At 40.4% G+C, this 17,614-nt stretch overlaps 1 protein-coding gene across 1 annotated transcript; it reads right to left on the minus strand.

Moving 5' to 3' along the window:
- Positions 1–2,662: 2,662 nt before the first annotated feature.
- LRPAP1 (LDL receptor related protein associated protein 1) lies at positions 2,663–15,276 on the minus strand. Its single transcript, XM_080411234.1, has 8 exons — positions 15,052–15,276; positions 9,868–10,012; positions 9,356–9,480; positions 7,852–7,972; positions 6,763–6,921; positions 6,152–6,234; positions 3,689–3,865; positions 2,663–3,385 (listed from the first exon to the last, which is right to left on the minus strand). The coding sequence occupies exons 1-8, from the start codon at positions 15,229–15,231 to the stop codon at positions 3,320–3,322; spliced, it is 1,056 nt and encodes a 351-aa protein (XP_080267360.1). The 5' UTR covers positions 15,232–15,276; the 3' UTR covers positions 2,663–3,319.
- Between the last annotated feature and the right edge of the window lie 2,338 nt (positions 15,277–17,614).

Consider the following 17,614-nt stretch of genomic DNA (forward strand, 5'->3'; position numbering starts at 1 on the left):
TCACTGACATGTTTACTGAAACGGAGGTTCTTTTTCAGGGCAGAATTTGACAGACCATATGAAACATAAAACATTCTGATTTATTTTTTCCCCCTAAGAAATGCTGCTGTTGCCACTTTTGTATTTCAAATTCTTTCTCAGTGGTTTCAAAAAACTTGATAAATTGAATAATTACAAAAGGATCAGATAAAATACCAACTAAGGCAGAGGAGAACATTCAACTACTGTTTAGAAGCTGTTAGTTCTTTCCTTTCAGATGTCCCTTCCATGCAATCTCATCTATGAACTCAATTATTCCCCTTTCACTAGGTACAGGACAGGACTGCGGGCATATTTCATTTACACCTTTTTTCTTGGCTTTGAATTTTTGTTGCTATTTACAGAAACACAAGAATGGTGACTCAAGCTATTTTTTAATGTTTAAATGTCTCAGAGACTACCCACTCTTTTTGTTTTGGCCATGTGAATTGTCTTTGGAGAATTAAAAACTGCAATAGTTAACAGACTTGTACATATATTGGTGTGTGTGAGGTGCAGACTCGAGTGAAATCAGACTTGACAACTTGCTAGCCTGTGCACTGTCCCCAGATCTCAAAAAGCAGGGAAAGACCCAAACAGCTCTGACAGGAATGGAGGCTATTCCTAATGTCTTCTCTATGCTGTTGCAGATGAACTCAGCTACAGTTTCACAGGGAAGTTGGATTCAGGGGCAGCAACCACTGCTGTTTAATATTTTTTCTTCTCTAGGTTTCTGCAAACGATCTTTGGACCCAATGACTCATTAACAGCTATGTTAAGTATCTAAAGTGAGGTGACTGTGCTGACCTCAGTCTCCAACCTTTGCCACTGATGATCTGTGACTCATTCCTAATTTTAAATTACAGTGACATGTAAACATTTTGTCAGCCTCTTTTACTTTGAAGCACTTGCCCAGCATTCTCTCTGCTGGAGCCTACCTGGCCTTAAGCCTGGTTACGGTCACAGCGTGGTATGTCATGACAAGGCACAGTCACCACTGCACGGTACAACCATCCCCTCTGTTTACAGCCTGTGCTGAAGCAGCTCTGCAATTGGAGACAACTATTATTACTGCTGACCCTGGTTACGTGTTCAGTGAATCCAGTACCCTGTGCTATTCCCAAGTTTTTCAGAAACTCTTCAATAAACATATTCTATTTCAGGTACACACTGAAGATGAAAACCAGCTTTCTGCAATGCTGTGTGGACCATACAGCTACTTTGCCTGCCTTTATTGTAGGCTGAGATAGTCATGTTGCTTTCCCTTGTGCAACAGATTTCCCCCAGCAGAAGGTTCTGAACATTCTCAGTGAAAGCTCTTCCTTTTGTGTAGAGCCCAGCTAGGACTGCTGAGCAGAACTGCTCAGTGCTATGCTTAGTTACTTTCCTCTGCTGAAGTATTAGTGCATGTGTTCAAATTTTTCACCCAGGAGCCAGTGGCGTGAACCTCTCTCCACATCCAAGCTATAGCCACCAAACACCAAAGTGACCTTGGTTGTGGATTTATGTCTTACTCCACCAAAGGGGAAAAACTGAAGGACAGAGTGAAATCTGCTCCTTCCACATAGTATAGAGTACATTCCTACTCTGCCTTCACCTTGAAAAATATGAAAAAAATAATGACAAAGATAAACCTGTGAGACAATGCATCTACTGCTATGTTAAAGAAGGCTGAATAGCCCTTAAAGTGATAGTCTGGGGAAGAAATGGTGTGTAGCATCTAGGAAAACAACACACCTGTTTTCTCATATAGATGTGTTTCTGTTATTTTTGGGTTTACTTTTTGTAGCCTACCAGCAAAGGGGATGTACACCATAAATTCTAAGGGTGACTGCTAATATTAATGTTAGCCTGTGTTCCTCCTGATAGACAATGATTCTCTGGAATGTAAGTAACCGTTAGCTTACGTTAAAATAAAACATACAAAAAAACCCAGTAACTTACTGCTTCAAAGAAAGATACTCAGAAGCTCAAAGACTGCTGCCACAGTTTTGGTTCAGATCATTAGCACATTATGAAATAGTCTTTATGTACAGAACCATACAGCTTTCAACCTACCATGGACCCAGGAACTGCATAAATAACATATAAAGTGGCTAATTCTGATTGAATGGATCTCTTCAACATTTCTCATGGAACAGGTATGGCAAGAGAGGTCAGAGAGCAGCTTCCTCATGCAGCACACTACAGTGCTGCAATATGTGACAGAGCTTCTTAACCAAGCAGCTGTTAATGATTTACCTACACCAGGCCTTTGCCTTAACATTATTCCTGGAACAGTTTCATGTGAAAAACTCCTTAGAAACAAAGGGTCAGTATTATTATTATAGAAAATTTCAACCCAGGTGGCTAATGTTTGCCAAAGTTCTGGTGCCCAACAGAAAAATCTGGTCTCAAACAGGACAGTAATAATACTCTTTGCTAAAGACTGTACTGGAATATGTACTTCAAGAGAAGCTGCTTTAGAAAGCCTTTTGTCTATTCAGAACATAGAAACATATTCCTGTGGTGCAAAACTACCCCTCCTGTCTTAAAAACTGATGTGTAAGTGAACTTTAGTTTAAAGGAATAAGCAACATGCTTAAAAAACAGGTCTGGTTACTTCTCACTAAATGAGAGGGAAGAAAAAGAAGCCTCACCAGTATCGTTTTGATTTTTTTAATGACTAAGTGTAACAAAACCAAGCAACCATGAACAAGGTAATTGTACACATGCATTCAGTAACTTCAGATGTGTTAGTTTGTAACTAAATTGTGTGACTTGACCTCAATACTTGTTTCTTCCTTCTTCTTCCTCCTCTTCTCACATGGACAATTCATATGCAGCTCTGAGCCTCTGCTCAGTCAGTAGAAGTATTTTAATTACCTTCAGTAGGAAATATAATAGGCCAGGCACTGAAATAAAAGACTTTTCTGGCCTCTGTTTTAACTTCCTGTACCTCAGTGTTTGCTTTCATTGATCAAATACCTTTCCTGACTATTAGTGGGTTTTTTACTAGCAGGAATCCTTTGAGAGTTCCCGTATTTTTCCTTTTGACATGACTGCTTATTTCAAAGGCTGTTACTTCATTCAGATGTGAGATTTATATGATCCAAGATATGCAATTTAAATTATAATCTAATCTAATCATTTGATAGTGCAAATACAAAACTGGAAATTAAGTGGACCAAAAAAAAATTCTCTTACAGGACAACTCTGTTCAATCCTTACTATTTCAGAAGGACTCCTTGGTAAATTCTGTTCAAAAAACGCATCATCTGTTTTGTGTTAATAGACCAATTCCATGTAGGAGAACAAATTTTTACAATTCGTTGTGTTGAAGGCCTTGAGAGATTCTACTGGATAAGTCTTGCAAGTGTTTCTTTACCTAACAGAAAAACAAAACACATCACACAAATTTTAGTAAGGCAATAAATTGTCCATATCATATATTCAGTTTTTGCCATCAGTACATGTGACAACAGGAAGAGCATAGACCAGGGAGATTTCAGGCATTTTAGAATTAGGTCTATAAAACACAATTATGCATATCCTGAACTAACACGGAGCACAGGGGTGCCTTAAGCCCGCTTTAGAAGTCATTCAACTTGCATGAAAAATCAGCATTGGATAATACCCTCTACTACTGAGTTAAACTTTCAACATGTATGTACACTGGATCTATACAGACCTTATATCCTAGTTCTTTTGTCTTTTCTTCCAGCATGGCATATTTCTCTTTGTTTCTGTTCAGATGATCCTTGTCTCCAGTTCCTTCTACATGCTTCAGCTTCTGGTGTGAAATCTCTAATTGTTTCTGATAATGATGGTGTTTTTCAATTTTTGCTTCAAAGTGTTTCAGCTCCTCCTAAGACAGCAAACACACACAGCTTCACAGGACTTTCTTTCCAAGGCTTCGTCTCTCTTTTCTTGCCAAGACATCCCTAATGCTATTTTACAAAGTCAAGCACAAAAGGCTTTTTCAGTTCCCTGCTTCTTAAGAATGTCTGCACAATACATTATCATCACCACCCAGACACCAATTTTGAAGGCAGGTGCTGAACACATCCCACTGCAGAGTGCTCAAAATGAGACTCCTGATGGCTATGAGGTGCTAGGAGATGACGGCAGTGAATACCGAGTAAAAGTTTATACATCAGAGTAGGGGACTGGGGTGACGGAGGGAGACAATTTTTAAGAGAAGCCTCTTCTCAAAATCAGGTCCTGAATCTGCTATTTTCTGCTCAGACTTAAATGTTTTCTGGCTTTGCATCTGTTATGATGAGTTAGAAATAGGATGAATTAATTAACAAACTCAAAGCCCTCTTAGTTTGCCCCAAAGACAGTGGCCAGACTAACAATGGTGTTCAGGGATCTATCAGAGAGATCCTCAGACAACCTGGTATGCTGCAAGGGGGAGCAAAGAGTAAGTAATGTCTCTGCCCACCGAAGTATGCTCGTTTTGCTGCTTTGAGGCAGTAAATTCAGTTTGTGCCTTGGGACATGTCCTCTGTGAAAAGTATGGGAAGAGTTCAAAGTGTTATGCCACTTACGGCAGCAGTACTACGCATTACGTTACTGAGAAAAACTCAGAGAAACCCTACAGTGAAATCCCTGTTTGACAGAGCCCACTTAACTTTGGTCACTGGTATCAATCCTGGTGGCTGACAAAATTCCTCTCAAAACAATTAAAAAAAATAAAAATCCATCATCCTAATAGATAATCTTCAGTTTTTTAAAGAGTTTTTTTCTCAGCATTTCTGACAAAATAGTTTCCTTTTGCTGTAGAACACTCCAGTCTGTTTTTCATACTCCCTTCAGGACCTCAGTCTGGGGTTTTACTGCTCTGATAAATCTCAGATGATGTACCAGCAGAGCAGCACTTGCATCTCTCATTATGAAACCCTTAAGAAGGCTGGTACTGTGTCTAGTCAGGAGAAGACACAACTTCAGCTACTCAAGCAAGGCTGAATGGAATCATCACATTAATTCTTTAATTCTGCTTTAATGGACTTTATAAATAGGCAGATGTTTCACTGTGATTCTTACTGTCTTACTTTTGTTAGGATGTTCCAACATCCACAGTAACAAGACAGATTTGGTCTGGTGAAGAGAGTTTGTATGAATGAAGATTTCTACTAAACCAGAAAAATTAGTAAGCAGATACATGTTCTTGCTTATGGAATTGGGTCTTTCTTTTTCACTGCGGCAGATATGAAGGCCAAATTACCTCTCAAACAACTGTACAATCCTGATTAAAATGTCCCACTGAGGTCAGCAGAAGCCTTGTTGCTGACTTCAAGCAGGCTTTCCTCTGACAGCCTTAAAAGCAGGGCCACTGAAATCAGTGTAATTAAAACGTTTACTTCGTAAGAGAACTGGGCTGCATGCGAGTTAAAAGAAGAAAGATGGATCTTTGATACACCTAAGACAGATTTCAATCCCTGTCCCAGGCAGTTAAAACTCTCTCATTAACTTATCCAGAAAAGAAGCTCAAGGTGTCCCTAGCCATGTCCTGGAGCATAAGACATCATAAGTACATGCAACTCCATGAAGAAGCCCTGAAAAGTTATTTCTCCAGCCTATCAATCAAAATCTATTCTGATAAACAGGCAGAGTCAGATGAAAAAAAAAAATTTTCTCAATGCAATTTGAACTAAACAAAACCAGTGTGAACCCCACAGGAAATTAATTTCTGTATTTCACTGAAAAGTGGCCTTTATCATGGTACTTTTCGGGTCAGTTCAACACCGCTCCAATATAGTTAGCAGTGCAAGAGGTGGGCATGAGAGGGAAATTCTTGGGTATATGGAGTACACTGCTTCTCAAAGAAATAATTACATTAAGACGTCAGGTAAGAGGGAAACCTGGTGCACTGCAATCAAACAAGCAGTTTGTTTGATCTTCCAAAGATTTAAAATATGCAACACTTGCTTTGATGGGAATCAGAATTGTCATATTGCTTATAATAACAGAACCATGCATATGACTGGTTACATACATGTTTATATATATGAAATATTAAGAAAGAAGCACGACTTTTTTATGGTGTCTTAGGGGCAATACAGAAGTGGCTGCACTCAAAGTAACATCAAGTATTTCTTTATGTGGGAAAATATTTTTCTGTAAGATATCTAACTGGAATTCTACTTACCCGAAAAGATTCAAGTTCTTTCTCAGTGAAATTGGCTGATTTGGCCATGTCCCACAAATCAATCACTCTCGGTTCTTCGAATTCTGAAAAAACACATACCACTAAAAGAAAATCTGGACACAATGCTTTTATGCCCAGCTTCTATGAAAGATGACTACGCTTTCTTACATACACACACACAAACATATTCAGCACCACATAACTAATAGGTCTATTTAAATGAAAAAGGAGAAAAATCCAAGTACCTAATGTAAAACTACATTATTGCTGCAGCAAGTATTTTTGAAAAAGCAGTAAGCCCCTAAGAACTGAGTATTGGCATTGGCAACCCTGCAATGTTGTCTCTTACCTGCCCTCCTGGGGCTGAAGGTTTAACATTCCTTCTCATATGGGCACGAAAGACAGAACTATATTCTTTACAGGTTGTTCCTATCCTTTTACTAGGCTTCTAGTGTTTGCTTCTAGATAGAACAGGCTGGTTGTATCTCTTCAGCCCACTGTGGTCACACCATGTACTGTGATACTGTGACTACATCTTACAACTTGCCCACTGATTTTTGATTTCAAAAAATTAAATTAATGCCAAATATACAGAAAAAACTGTGTTATACCACTGTTTGTGTCATATCCCTGGTGACTGACTTTACGCAAACGCTCAAACCCCTGATTGATGCTTCTTAGCTTGTCTTTGAGTTCTCTGTGTTTGTTGTGCAAGATTTCCTCTTTCACCAGGTTCTCTTCAGATGGGTTGATAACATTTTTGTGGATATCTGTTGAAGAAGAAAAGTGTTATTAATTGTGGGCCAAATCCTGATCGTTCAAAAGCTCCTCAAATCTGAGGTGAATAAAAGATGCTAAGTTCATAGCATTTGAGCTGAGTGTAAATAAAGCATCAATATCACACTTTAAGAAGCAGTAATTCCTTTTGCACATCAATATTAAGACCAGTGCCCTGCAGTGCTCTGGAGGGCGATACTGCAGAAATGCCTTTTAACTCCTGTTGGCCACCAGCCAAGATTTTAGTAAGGAAACGTTCTTATTTTCCTAGGTTAGCAATATCCCAAGGAAATGGGATAGGGATGGTTGATGAGTCCGGTGCCCTCTTCCCTGGGCATTTTATGAACCAAACAGGACATCTGATGTTGAAATAAATTCCAGCAGCTTCCAGCTTAGACTCTACAATGCAAACATAAAACTGCCTATAAGCTTTAGAATGCTTTCGCTCTAACAATTTTAGCTAGGATTAGTACAGCTAGCTGGATTCAGATCCTCGATGCTTTAATACACCTGAGGCTAGGTGCCTAAGATAATCAAGTATATCCTCTTGTGCTCCCAGCTGGTAAAGTAAAACATGCATGTTCTGCAGACTTTAGGACCACATTTTGCAGCAGTGGATCTAAGCTTGCTGTATAATTTCCAGTAAACTACTATAGCCATCACTGCTAATCTGGTGGTATCCTCCCTGCTTGAAATGCAGGCAGAACCAGAAAACTGAAATGGCAACATTTTTATTAGCTGGCAAGATTTTTGGCAGCTACTGCAGAATAGAACCCAGCAAGTATCTGGAAACGTCAGAATCTGCAAGCAGTTCTAACAGCAATGTCAGACTTCAAGAGTTTCAAAGAAACTTGGAAACAATGGAAGCAATGGGCAGAGAAGAGTTGTACTGATGTCAAAATATCAGAGAAATGTTCAGGCACCTTCTGTTCTGCTCACGGTCTCCAGCAGAATATTGTATTCATGAATCTTTTCCTTGTGATGCTTAAATTCTCGCCAAAGCTTATCCAACTCGTCGTCAGAGAACTTCCCAGAGTTCTTGGCCTGAAAGAAACATGAGCTCACTATGCTTTCCAGGCCAAGTGCTTTTAAGTGCACTCAACTGCTGAAACTTCTTCCCACTTTCCAGCACATTTAGAAAATCATTAAGTCCAGCTCTTCCCTAAGATCTTTTGTTTTAAATCCCTTTATATTAGTTTGAGGTCAGGATTTAGACACTGACAGATATGGTGGCTTTAATCATGCCAAAAGGAAGTTTACTTCAGACTTGCAAAGCCAGACCTGCTATGGACTACCAAGTGAAAAGTGTCTGTCGTTTCTATTCCATGGGAAACAATTTAATACAGAAATAAGCGTCTTGGAGGTCCACATGTTACTGTAAGGTGACTTGTTTGCATCAGGGATGCAGCCTGATACTAAGGACAGTCTTTACTTAATCTTTACTGGCAAGTGAGGATTTCATCACTACTGTGCATTTGCTCTGCAGTGAATTGTTCCTCACTAGACTACTTCTTAGCAATTAGGGAAGCACTGGTCACACAGCTAGGTCACTAGCCACAAAAATAACTTACTTGCTGCAATGCATGATCAAAAATGAATGTTTTTGACACCTATTCAGCCCCAACTCTTTTTTTTTTTTTTGCTTAGGGAATTTTCTATCTAACGCACTTTACTGTTCCTCAAAGCACATGACATGTCCCTTGACAGAGCTGTATCTAGTTACAGTAACATTTTAAATCTCAGCAAACCTTTTTCTCTGCTTTACTACCACCATACTAGGCTGGTGTAAGAATTCCTTTCTTGTACCTGACTACTTGTTTCTTAAAACTTCACTTATTTAATTTTTGAAGACTATGACTTCGTTAGTTTTAACTGCCCAGACTGACATAACACTTTCTATTTTTTATGCATTAATGCAAATCCTGGAAATTTTCACTTGAATAACAGGTTGGGAAAGTCCTTATTTAACACCTCCCACTATACATTTCACTTTTAAACAGTCTATGAAATGATTCTATTTTAAATGCATCTTTTTAAAAAAGTCCAGAAACAATAAACCCAGGAAAAACACCACAGGTATACTACCACACACTCTAACAGTCACACAAGGGGAAACCATGAGTTCAGTGAAATTTAAGGGAAAACTCTGTTTGTCCTCAGTGGACCCAGGATCTTACCCCCCATGCAGACTGATACAGGTGTTTTCTCTGGCAAAGACAACTTACCACACCTGGTGACCTGGATGCAGGTGGGATGCCCTTAGAGCACAAAGATGTGAGCCACAGACCACAGCAGTTTGGCCAGTACTTAAAAGCAGATTAGTAAAGCTATTTAATTCCAAGTCTGCGGGCTCTCAGAAGACACAGACAATAGTTCAATGAAGAAACACTGATTTCCTATGCTCCAGTTCCCAGAAACATTACACACCTTGCTCCATAATTTTTCCAATCTTGGATCATCTAGTGTATCGCTTTCTGTACCATCTTTAATGTAGTTGGTATCAGCTAGTTGAGAGTCCTTTTTTCCATTCATTCCATATTTAGTCATAATGACTGCAAGGGAATAGAAGATACAGAAACGTTAGAACTAACTATGGATGTATGGAAGGTGAGACACTGGCCGCATCCTTGACTTGCAGAGGAGGATTTTGCAGCTCACAGTGGAAAAACTTCACAGTTTTAAGACACAGAGGTCCCAAGTTTAATGATCTTTTCTGAAAACATCAGGGGCAAAGGAATCTGTTAGCCTTCTGCAGCTCACTACTGACCTCCAAAGAACTTGGGTATGCTCAGTGTCCGGAAAGACAACCTGCTATTTAATGGTTCAAACACAAACACAGGTGTCTTAATTATGTATGCACCTGAGGCAAACTTCTGCAAAGGTATACCTTACCATTCAAGTTGCATCTAAGTTTGGCTTCTTTCAAAGATATACTTTACCGTTTAAGTTGCGTCTGAGTTTGGCTTCTTTCTCTCCATCTTCATCTAGCCCTTCAGCCTTCAATTTTTTCCAGCTTAGCTCATCCTTTTCTTGTATTTTTAGATCACTGTGCAACTCTGCCAGTTTCACAGCAGAGAGATGAAGCTAACAAGAACAGAGAAAAGTTTGTATTTAGTTATGTGGAGTCACCTCTTGCTGCAGTCTTACCTCAGAAATCAGTATAAATGTGTAGACAGCATAGCACCGCATTTTTTTCTTTTACTCTAATGCTACTTATCTATCTGACTTTAAGGGCCTTAACGTATAAGCCACTGCATACATAACATCTCTTGCCTATGAATGTGACTACACACCCAGCGTACTACTGTTAACACACAGTGTTCACGTAGCCTTCTCTCTCAGCTCTTCAGCTACTTGGACAACAGCGAAACTACCTAAGGGTTAAAAATTTGTGTCTGTCTTTAGTATTCCTTTAAGTAACGTTCAAACGGGATTTCCCCCCATGTTTAATGAGACCACCTTCTAAAAATTATTCTACCTTTAAAATGTCCAGTACCGATAACAAAGAATGTAAAAAAAAAATGATTGAAACAATTCAGTTTCATTAATTCACAGAAGGCAATAATAACCAAATTTCTGAAACAATACACCATTGCCACCATATGTGCTTTCCTGCACACCACATTCAAGCATACGGTTAGAGCATGTCAGTAAACTTTGTCAGTATGGTTTTGCAGACTACCAGGACACTGAGGATGGCCTTACAGGTCAGAGAGCCACTTCATTTACTATGATCAAAGTGCAAAATTTTCTAAGGTCACTTCTTAACATGGTTGATGTGCATTAAAAATATACAAAACCTAGAGGTATTCCTGACTCACATAACAGAACAAAAAGGTAAGATACTGAGGTTGAAGCTATGGAAAAAAAGAAATAATTAAATGAATGGTAGGTCAACTTGAAATTTCGTGAAATATAGAGAAAACAGGAAGAGACAATGACTAATAAGCAGCTGGCTAAGGAGCACTGCTGTAAGTTGAGGCTGAACTTCTAGATTTTAGACACTTTAGTTATTCACTTTAAAACAAAGATATGTAACAAACCATATCAGTGCTTCACAACTTCTTTTGTGTGTGTGTGCATGCATATTAATAACAAAGAGGCGAGGTAAGCAAAAGCCCAAAGAGAGAAGATCAAAAAACATGAGCAGTGTGACTTCCAGTACAGTTCTGCCTGAGCTGCCTGAGTCCTTCTACCTCTGACTACTGAGCAGCCAGCTCCTGGGAGCTCATCTCCAGCTCTGAACCACCCAGGCTCATCTGTCCTAGGATAGGCTTATTTACTGGGGGGGAGTCTTTTTTTGTCATTAAAATCAGATTACAGATTATAAAAAATCTAATTGTTAGTGAGGAAGTAGTATGTTTAATAAACATGGACTCAGAACTCAGTATTATTTTTAAACATCAGAATGATACTGAAAAGATTCAGCCATTCATTTGAATGTCAGCAGGTTATCTGAAAGTAACTAGGAAAAATGTCGCTATTTTGAGCGAATACCCTAAATTCCTATTGACAGGATTTCAGGAACCTATGCACATTATTTTTCTGCTTTCAGCTTAGGCTGTCCTAATAGTTAGTCTTGTGCTACTGAATATAATAATTTTTATTTTTAAGCCAAGATTTTTTTCCTGTAACTTCCACTTGGCTCACTGAAATGATTTACTATAAAATCTGGAGTAGTCAGAATCACAGGTAAATATAAAATTTATAGAACGTTTTAAAACTTCTGATCCCTTTAATATTAAAGCAAAGGAGCATCCCTGTTTTCTTCTTTACTATCTGCTTTTGGGGAACTACTTGATAAAAGGGAAGCACTTAGAAGGAGACACTTTATGATTTTTAGTATGCCCTATGGTCAAAAAAACTTAATCATGTACTTATTTACTTTTCTGAAGCAGGATGGCCTGGACAGCCAGTGTGTCATTGCTGCAGTGGCACTGAGTAACAATGCTTTACTCGTCAAGAATTGCACTGTGATGCTTCCAGGAGGAAGACTGAGTGAAAAGTTTCCTACAAATTGCGAAGGAAATGACTGATCATCTCAGTAATTCTGTACTCTAATGTCAGCATTCAAATACCATGACTTAAGATGTATTTAGGCTGAGCAAACCCAGGAAAAAAATCACCAGCAATAACTTAGGTAACAATTAATTCAGCTTCCAAGTACTGCAAAACCAGGAAAATACAATCTGTTGAATGTATGACTTTATCATCAAAGATGTGCTACTGTATAAAGTAGTTTACATAATGCAGTTTACATTAGACACTCTCTGCAGTTACTGCAATCTCATAAACATATACAGTTTTGCGTTTTCTGAAAGTTCCAGGGAAGAATATCAGAACTTCTAAACATAGAGTTTGGAGACATCCCATCATCAATCAAACATTTTAAACTCTTAATAAAACCTAAGGAACTACATTAAGCCCATTGTTGCTTAAGGGAAAAAAAGAAAAGTTTAATTTCTCCCAATTCCAATAATTTGTTTATGATTCTTACTACAATTTAATATGAAACTCAAGTAACTGTCCTTTTAAACATTATAAATCATTTGAAACCTGTTGGAAGCCCCTTGTCTGTCCCATTTATACAGCACTGAAACGAATACAGAGGCTAATTTAAAGCATATAGTTCAAGAACTGCTTCCTTCAAGGCCATCTCATGTAGGACCCTGAATGACACCAGGTAAAAAATGTCAACAGGTAAGACTGCACATCGCTTTACTAACATTAGTCCTATGTCTGAATAACTTAACAAGAAGCAGAGGTGAAAAGCTGTTTAATGATTAAATAAGAAAGCACCAAGTGCCTTATGCTCATTCCTTATTCCTTATGCTGCCTGGACATTAACACCCAAGTCAGGTACCTGGCAATTCTGGGAATAAGTGCTGGAAAGCTGTGAAACAGTACAACAATTCATCATCTGCTCTTTGCCTTGCTACAATCATTACCTGCAATATCATTACCTACAACCATGCTTCTGAGAGGAAAGGGCTCTTTACTACAAATTTTTAAGGTGTAACATGCCCTAGATCCTGGAGTCCACTGCTGCTTTGGGATGGCCAGGAAGCCCTGATACCAAGTGATGCTAGAACTATGCCAATGGCAACAACCCCAGCACAATGGATTGTTAGAGACTAGTAGGCGTAACAACACATTGTGAAACCTACATAATATTTGTCACTGATTCAATTAACTACAGAATTAGGGTCTGACTAAGAACTCTTCTACTAAAATAACTTTTTAAAGTTTTTATATAAAACATATACCTCTGAAAAGAGATACTGGAGAAAGATCAAATCCTCCCTACCTCAGCAAACAGGAAATAATTCTGGCTTGTCAGCTTCTGGTTCCCACTTGGTAATGTTTTGGGGCTTTCTGAAGGACTGCACATTCAACTGTGTGTTGAAATGCTGAATTGCAATACCCATCTTTTACGTCAAAACAAAGAGGTTCCTTATTTTCAGTCCTATGTCCACCACTACCAAAATGAAGGGAAGAGAGTCCAGCACTGGCACACACAAGTATCTCAAAGCAGGTCTAACATACAGGCATAGTTGTCCTCTTATTTCAGACCTTGCCCAGACATACCGAAAAATCACTTTCTGAAACACAGGCTGAGTGTTGATTGTACTCAAAAGTGAAATTTAGATGGTAGCAAATTCAGTTCAAGTAGGTGTTGTGTCTCTAAAATCTGGCTCACACATATAGAATTTACTAAAGCTTAGCTCTTCACTCTAACAGAGTTAATATCATTTTACATTTTAGCATCTAAATGTAGATGATGTAAAGCATCTCAAATTTGAATTCTAGAAGATCCAGGTATGAAAATTAAAAAAGAGGTAATTGGAAAAATAAGAGCAAACTGACAATACTACTATTATAGCTTGTTTCTAGTCTTCATGTTGTTTATTCTTCAGCTGTCAGTTCACAGCTGGAGTTTCATTATCACAAACTGCCCTATCCTTCACCCCATCCTTCTCCCACTGAGGGAAGGAGTATTTTTGATACCTTTTTCTGGCACATTGGAAGGCAGCATTATGGCTGGGGTTCTGTATTTTGACTGAACATCAGGCTGTCCTGCCTCTAACTCAATAGTTCAGGCTGGGTCCAGGATGCAGAAAATTCAGAATTAATATTAACTACATTCCTTTGCCTGAAAGAACTGAACCTTTGCCAGCCATGACCCTAACAGAGTTTGACAATCTTCAGGAGATAATACGGGTGTGCTCCTCCGCTCCTGTTGGTGCTGTTCTGCTTAGCTGTAGTTAAATATTTCCACTGTAATTAAATATTTTTACTGTATTTTCACTTTAATTAAATATTTTTTTAGCTCAGAATGAGAGAAACTCAAGTATCACTGTCAAAATTAAGGCTCTCACCTGGCAATGATGATACCCATTTGCCCATTTGCTGGTCCTTCCACACGTGACTGTATCACTTGATATAAATTAAAGTGACATAACCACAAAGGTGCAGGGTTTTTTTACTCTCCTGTACAGTGAACTCCTGTCCTGTACAAAGTAGGAATTAAGGCCACTGCGTTCTGACAGATGAGAGCATCACCCCTTAACAAAAGTGCTAAAGCACTGAACCAGCAAGTGCAGGAGCCAGTCTCGGCTCCTCCCTGGTACCAGAGGGACAACACTGTCTTCCACTTCCTGGGCCTGTATGGCAAGACTAACATTGCCCATGACACAGATACATATAGCTGGAGAGAGGAAGAAGATACCTCCAGAGAGAAGGCCTTACACAGCACCACTATTCCCAGTCGCCTGGGACAGCACCCATGGAGCAAGGCGGTGTTGCTCCTGCTCTGAGCTGCCCGTCAGGGGCAGCCTGGCCTGAACACCAAACAAAAGCCATGGCAGCCCGGAGACCCAACACTAAGCCGGGGCCTGTCCAGACGACGCCGGGCCGGACTGCCTCGGTTTCTCCTCACACACAAGTCCACCGCTCCAACCGTTGCCCGCGCCGCTTCTCCCGCCGCACCCCATCTCCTGAGGCGGCTGACAGGGAAGGAGTGTCCGAAGCGGCCAAGCCCGGCCCTGGGTCCCCCTCAGAGCTCAGCCAGAGCACCACCACTAAGGCGCCGCCGCCGATCCCTCCCACGCCGCCTCACTCACCCGCTGCGCCTTCTCCCAGACCTGATTCAGCCTCACCACCCGGAACTCCCCGGCCTCTCGCCGCTTGGCGCCAGCGGCCGCCAACCCCTCGTTAGCCTCTCGAGAATATTTGCTGGCCTGGACGCTAGCAGCAAGGAGGAGCGCGGCACCGACAGCCGCCAGAGCCTGCGCCGCCGCCATGTCGCGCCAGGCGGGGAACTACGAGTCCCGAGATGCCGTACGGCTTCCCGCCCTCAGCCTCCGGCGGGCGGCCACTGGGGCGCGGGCTCCGCGCCCTCCTCAGTGAGGGAAAGGGGCGTCTGTGTAGAAAAACAGGCTGAAAATCCAGTTTAGGTTGAAAATCCAGTGTCTGCTTTGGGGTTTGGGTAGCGTAAGAGATTTAGGTTTGGGTTGTTCCTCTTTAAGCGGCTTCGTGTCATTCTTCTGTGTTTGCTTCACAAAATGTGAAAATATGCCCAATGTGGCAGTGACTATATATTTTTTTTTTTGGTCTGTCTTAACTACACAAAATGCTCTCCTGCACCATGTGTGTCCCTCAGTGAGATGCTGCCATTAGCTGTACGAGGAAAGGGAGACATGATGGGTTTGAACATCACCCCTTCGACAGAACAAAGTTTTCACATATTAGTAAAATGTTGAAAAGTATACAGAAGAAAAGGCAGCTTAGGAGGGCTGGAAGGCCAGAATGGGGACCAGTTCCCCAGTACTTGCTATGAGGGGAAGAAGGACTCTGCCCTCCCTTGGAGGTGGTAGTGGAGGGCACCTCTGCCCAGGACAGCACATAGGGGTTGATGATGTGGGGAGAGGAAGGATTGTGAGAAATGTAATAATGAGTAGAGTGGGTTGTTACTGAGGAGTGAGCTGGGGGAACGGCACTGAGGCTGGTGGTGTGTGCTGAGAGTGCAGCTCCTGGGCAGGAGTGCCCTGTCCTGCATGGCACCGACCTCCTCTCACAGTGCTTCCTCCTCAGGTAGGCAGCCAAGAAGTGCAGTAGGCAATGGGAAATCTTTGGAGGGGATTAAGTCAAGCTGTATTAAGAAAAAAAAAATCACGATGCTGTGAAAATGCTCAATATTTAATCCAGGGTTGGATATATCCTCCCCAGTTTTGAAAAAATCCACTAAAATTGAATGCTGCTATGAAAGAAGTGCAGGGTATGGAGAGCACACTCCACGTAGGTGTTTCTGAGGGGAAGGTGGTGAAGAAAGCTGTTCCTTCTCTTGTCTTCTTGATGAATCCTCTTCTGCACACTGCAGAGCTTATGTAGTACAGAGTCTTTGGCATAGTTGGGAACTTCTGTGTTGAGTTTGTTTAGCAAGGTTAGTGCTAGGCTTGCTTGCCTGAGTCTAGCTGGGGGAAGCAAAAGTTTACTTCATAAATTCAGCTCAGATCTCATGTATGACCTTGAGAAAATTAAAGTTTATCTCTGTAGTACTGTCAACACCAAGCTTTCGTGCATTATAAATCAGTCCTATGAAAACAAATAAATTGCCTAAACTAGAATGAGATTTCTGAAAACAATGCCATGAGGAGGAATTTTACTGGGCTCTCATTTTTGCCTTGTAAGCACTATAAACATTTTGTCTTTTTTCTGCATTTTCCTAAGTCAATACAGAGATTATCAGTCACATGAACCTAGAAGCCGTTGCTATCAGTCTTAAGTTGGAGAAGCAGGCAAAAGTATTGCAGTATGTACTGCACCGAAGAGCAGCTGAAGTAAGCGTTGAAGTATACATTGAAGTATAGTGAAATGATGATGGGAAAAGCAGCCCATAAACCTTACCCAAATATTGCAGAGCTGTTCACATCGATTTTAGGATCTAGAGCTTCTTTTAGTCTCATTATTATAGTGTATATACATAGTGTTTAATCATTTTGGAACAGATGGTTTCGTCTTGTCTGTCATTTGAACTATTGATTGAGTTTTCTGGCTCTACAAATGAGTTCAGCCTGTATGCTATATAAACTCTTACAGGTTCCCACTGTGGCGCTGAGCATAGTTGTGCATAGCTTTATGCATTTATTTGCTTGAGTTTTTGAGCAACACTGAGAAAATTTTAATAGGTAAGGGATGCAGCACCATTAGTGCTTATGCTGGCTTGTTGGATCTTGTTCTCCAGTGCCTTTATGTCTGTGTCATGTGACCACACTTGGTCTTGTTTTGTGTGTCCTGGCCCAAGTGCTTAATTCTCACAAGTAAAAAGCTGAAATAATTCTATGGAATTCTGTGGAGAGACTTTGCATTTACGTTGTTGTTGATGAGGCCAAACTCATCACAGGGTGCACTGTAGTGTAAATAAGAAACATGCAGTGTGAGGTAATGAAAAATCAGGTCCCTTGTTTCCCTTTCCTGTGCACTTGTGGTCAAATTCTCCCTTAATTTTTTCCTAGCAGAACTGAAAAGCAGTTCATCTGAATCTCTGATACTGTGCCAAAACTGATATAAGCAGTGGAACTGTTAAGCTATTGCAGACTCTGTTGTTTGCATTGTTCCAGAGGGCTGTAGCTGAGTTGATGGACCATTGCTTTTTGTGTATTTGTTCTTTATTATCCTTGTTAAAGA

This window comes from Falco punctatus, assembly GCF_963210335.1.
Source record: "Falco punctatus genome assembly, chromosome: 1".
Lineage (NCBI taxonomy): Eukaryota > Metazoa > Chordata > Aves > Falconiformes > Falconidae > Falco > Falco punctatus.

Excerpts from the sequence above, each read along its gene's own strand:
- LRPAP1 (XM_080411234.1), bottom strand. The coding sequence starts at position 15,231 with ATGGCGGCGGCGCAGGCTCTGGCGGCTGTCGGTGCCGCGCTCCTCCTT. Across the intron at positions 10,013-15,051 it reads TCTGGGAGAAGGCGCAGCGG|CTTCATCTCTCTGCTGTGAA; the intron begins GTGAGTGAGGCG and ends TGTTCTTGTTAG. Across the intron at positions 9,481-9,867 it reads ACTCAGACGCAACTTAAACG|TCATTATGACTAAATATGGA; the intron begins GTAAAGTATATC and ends ATTCCCTTGCAG.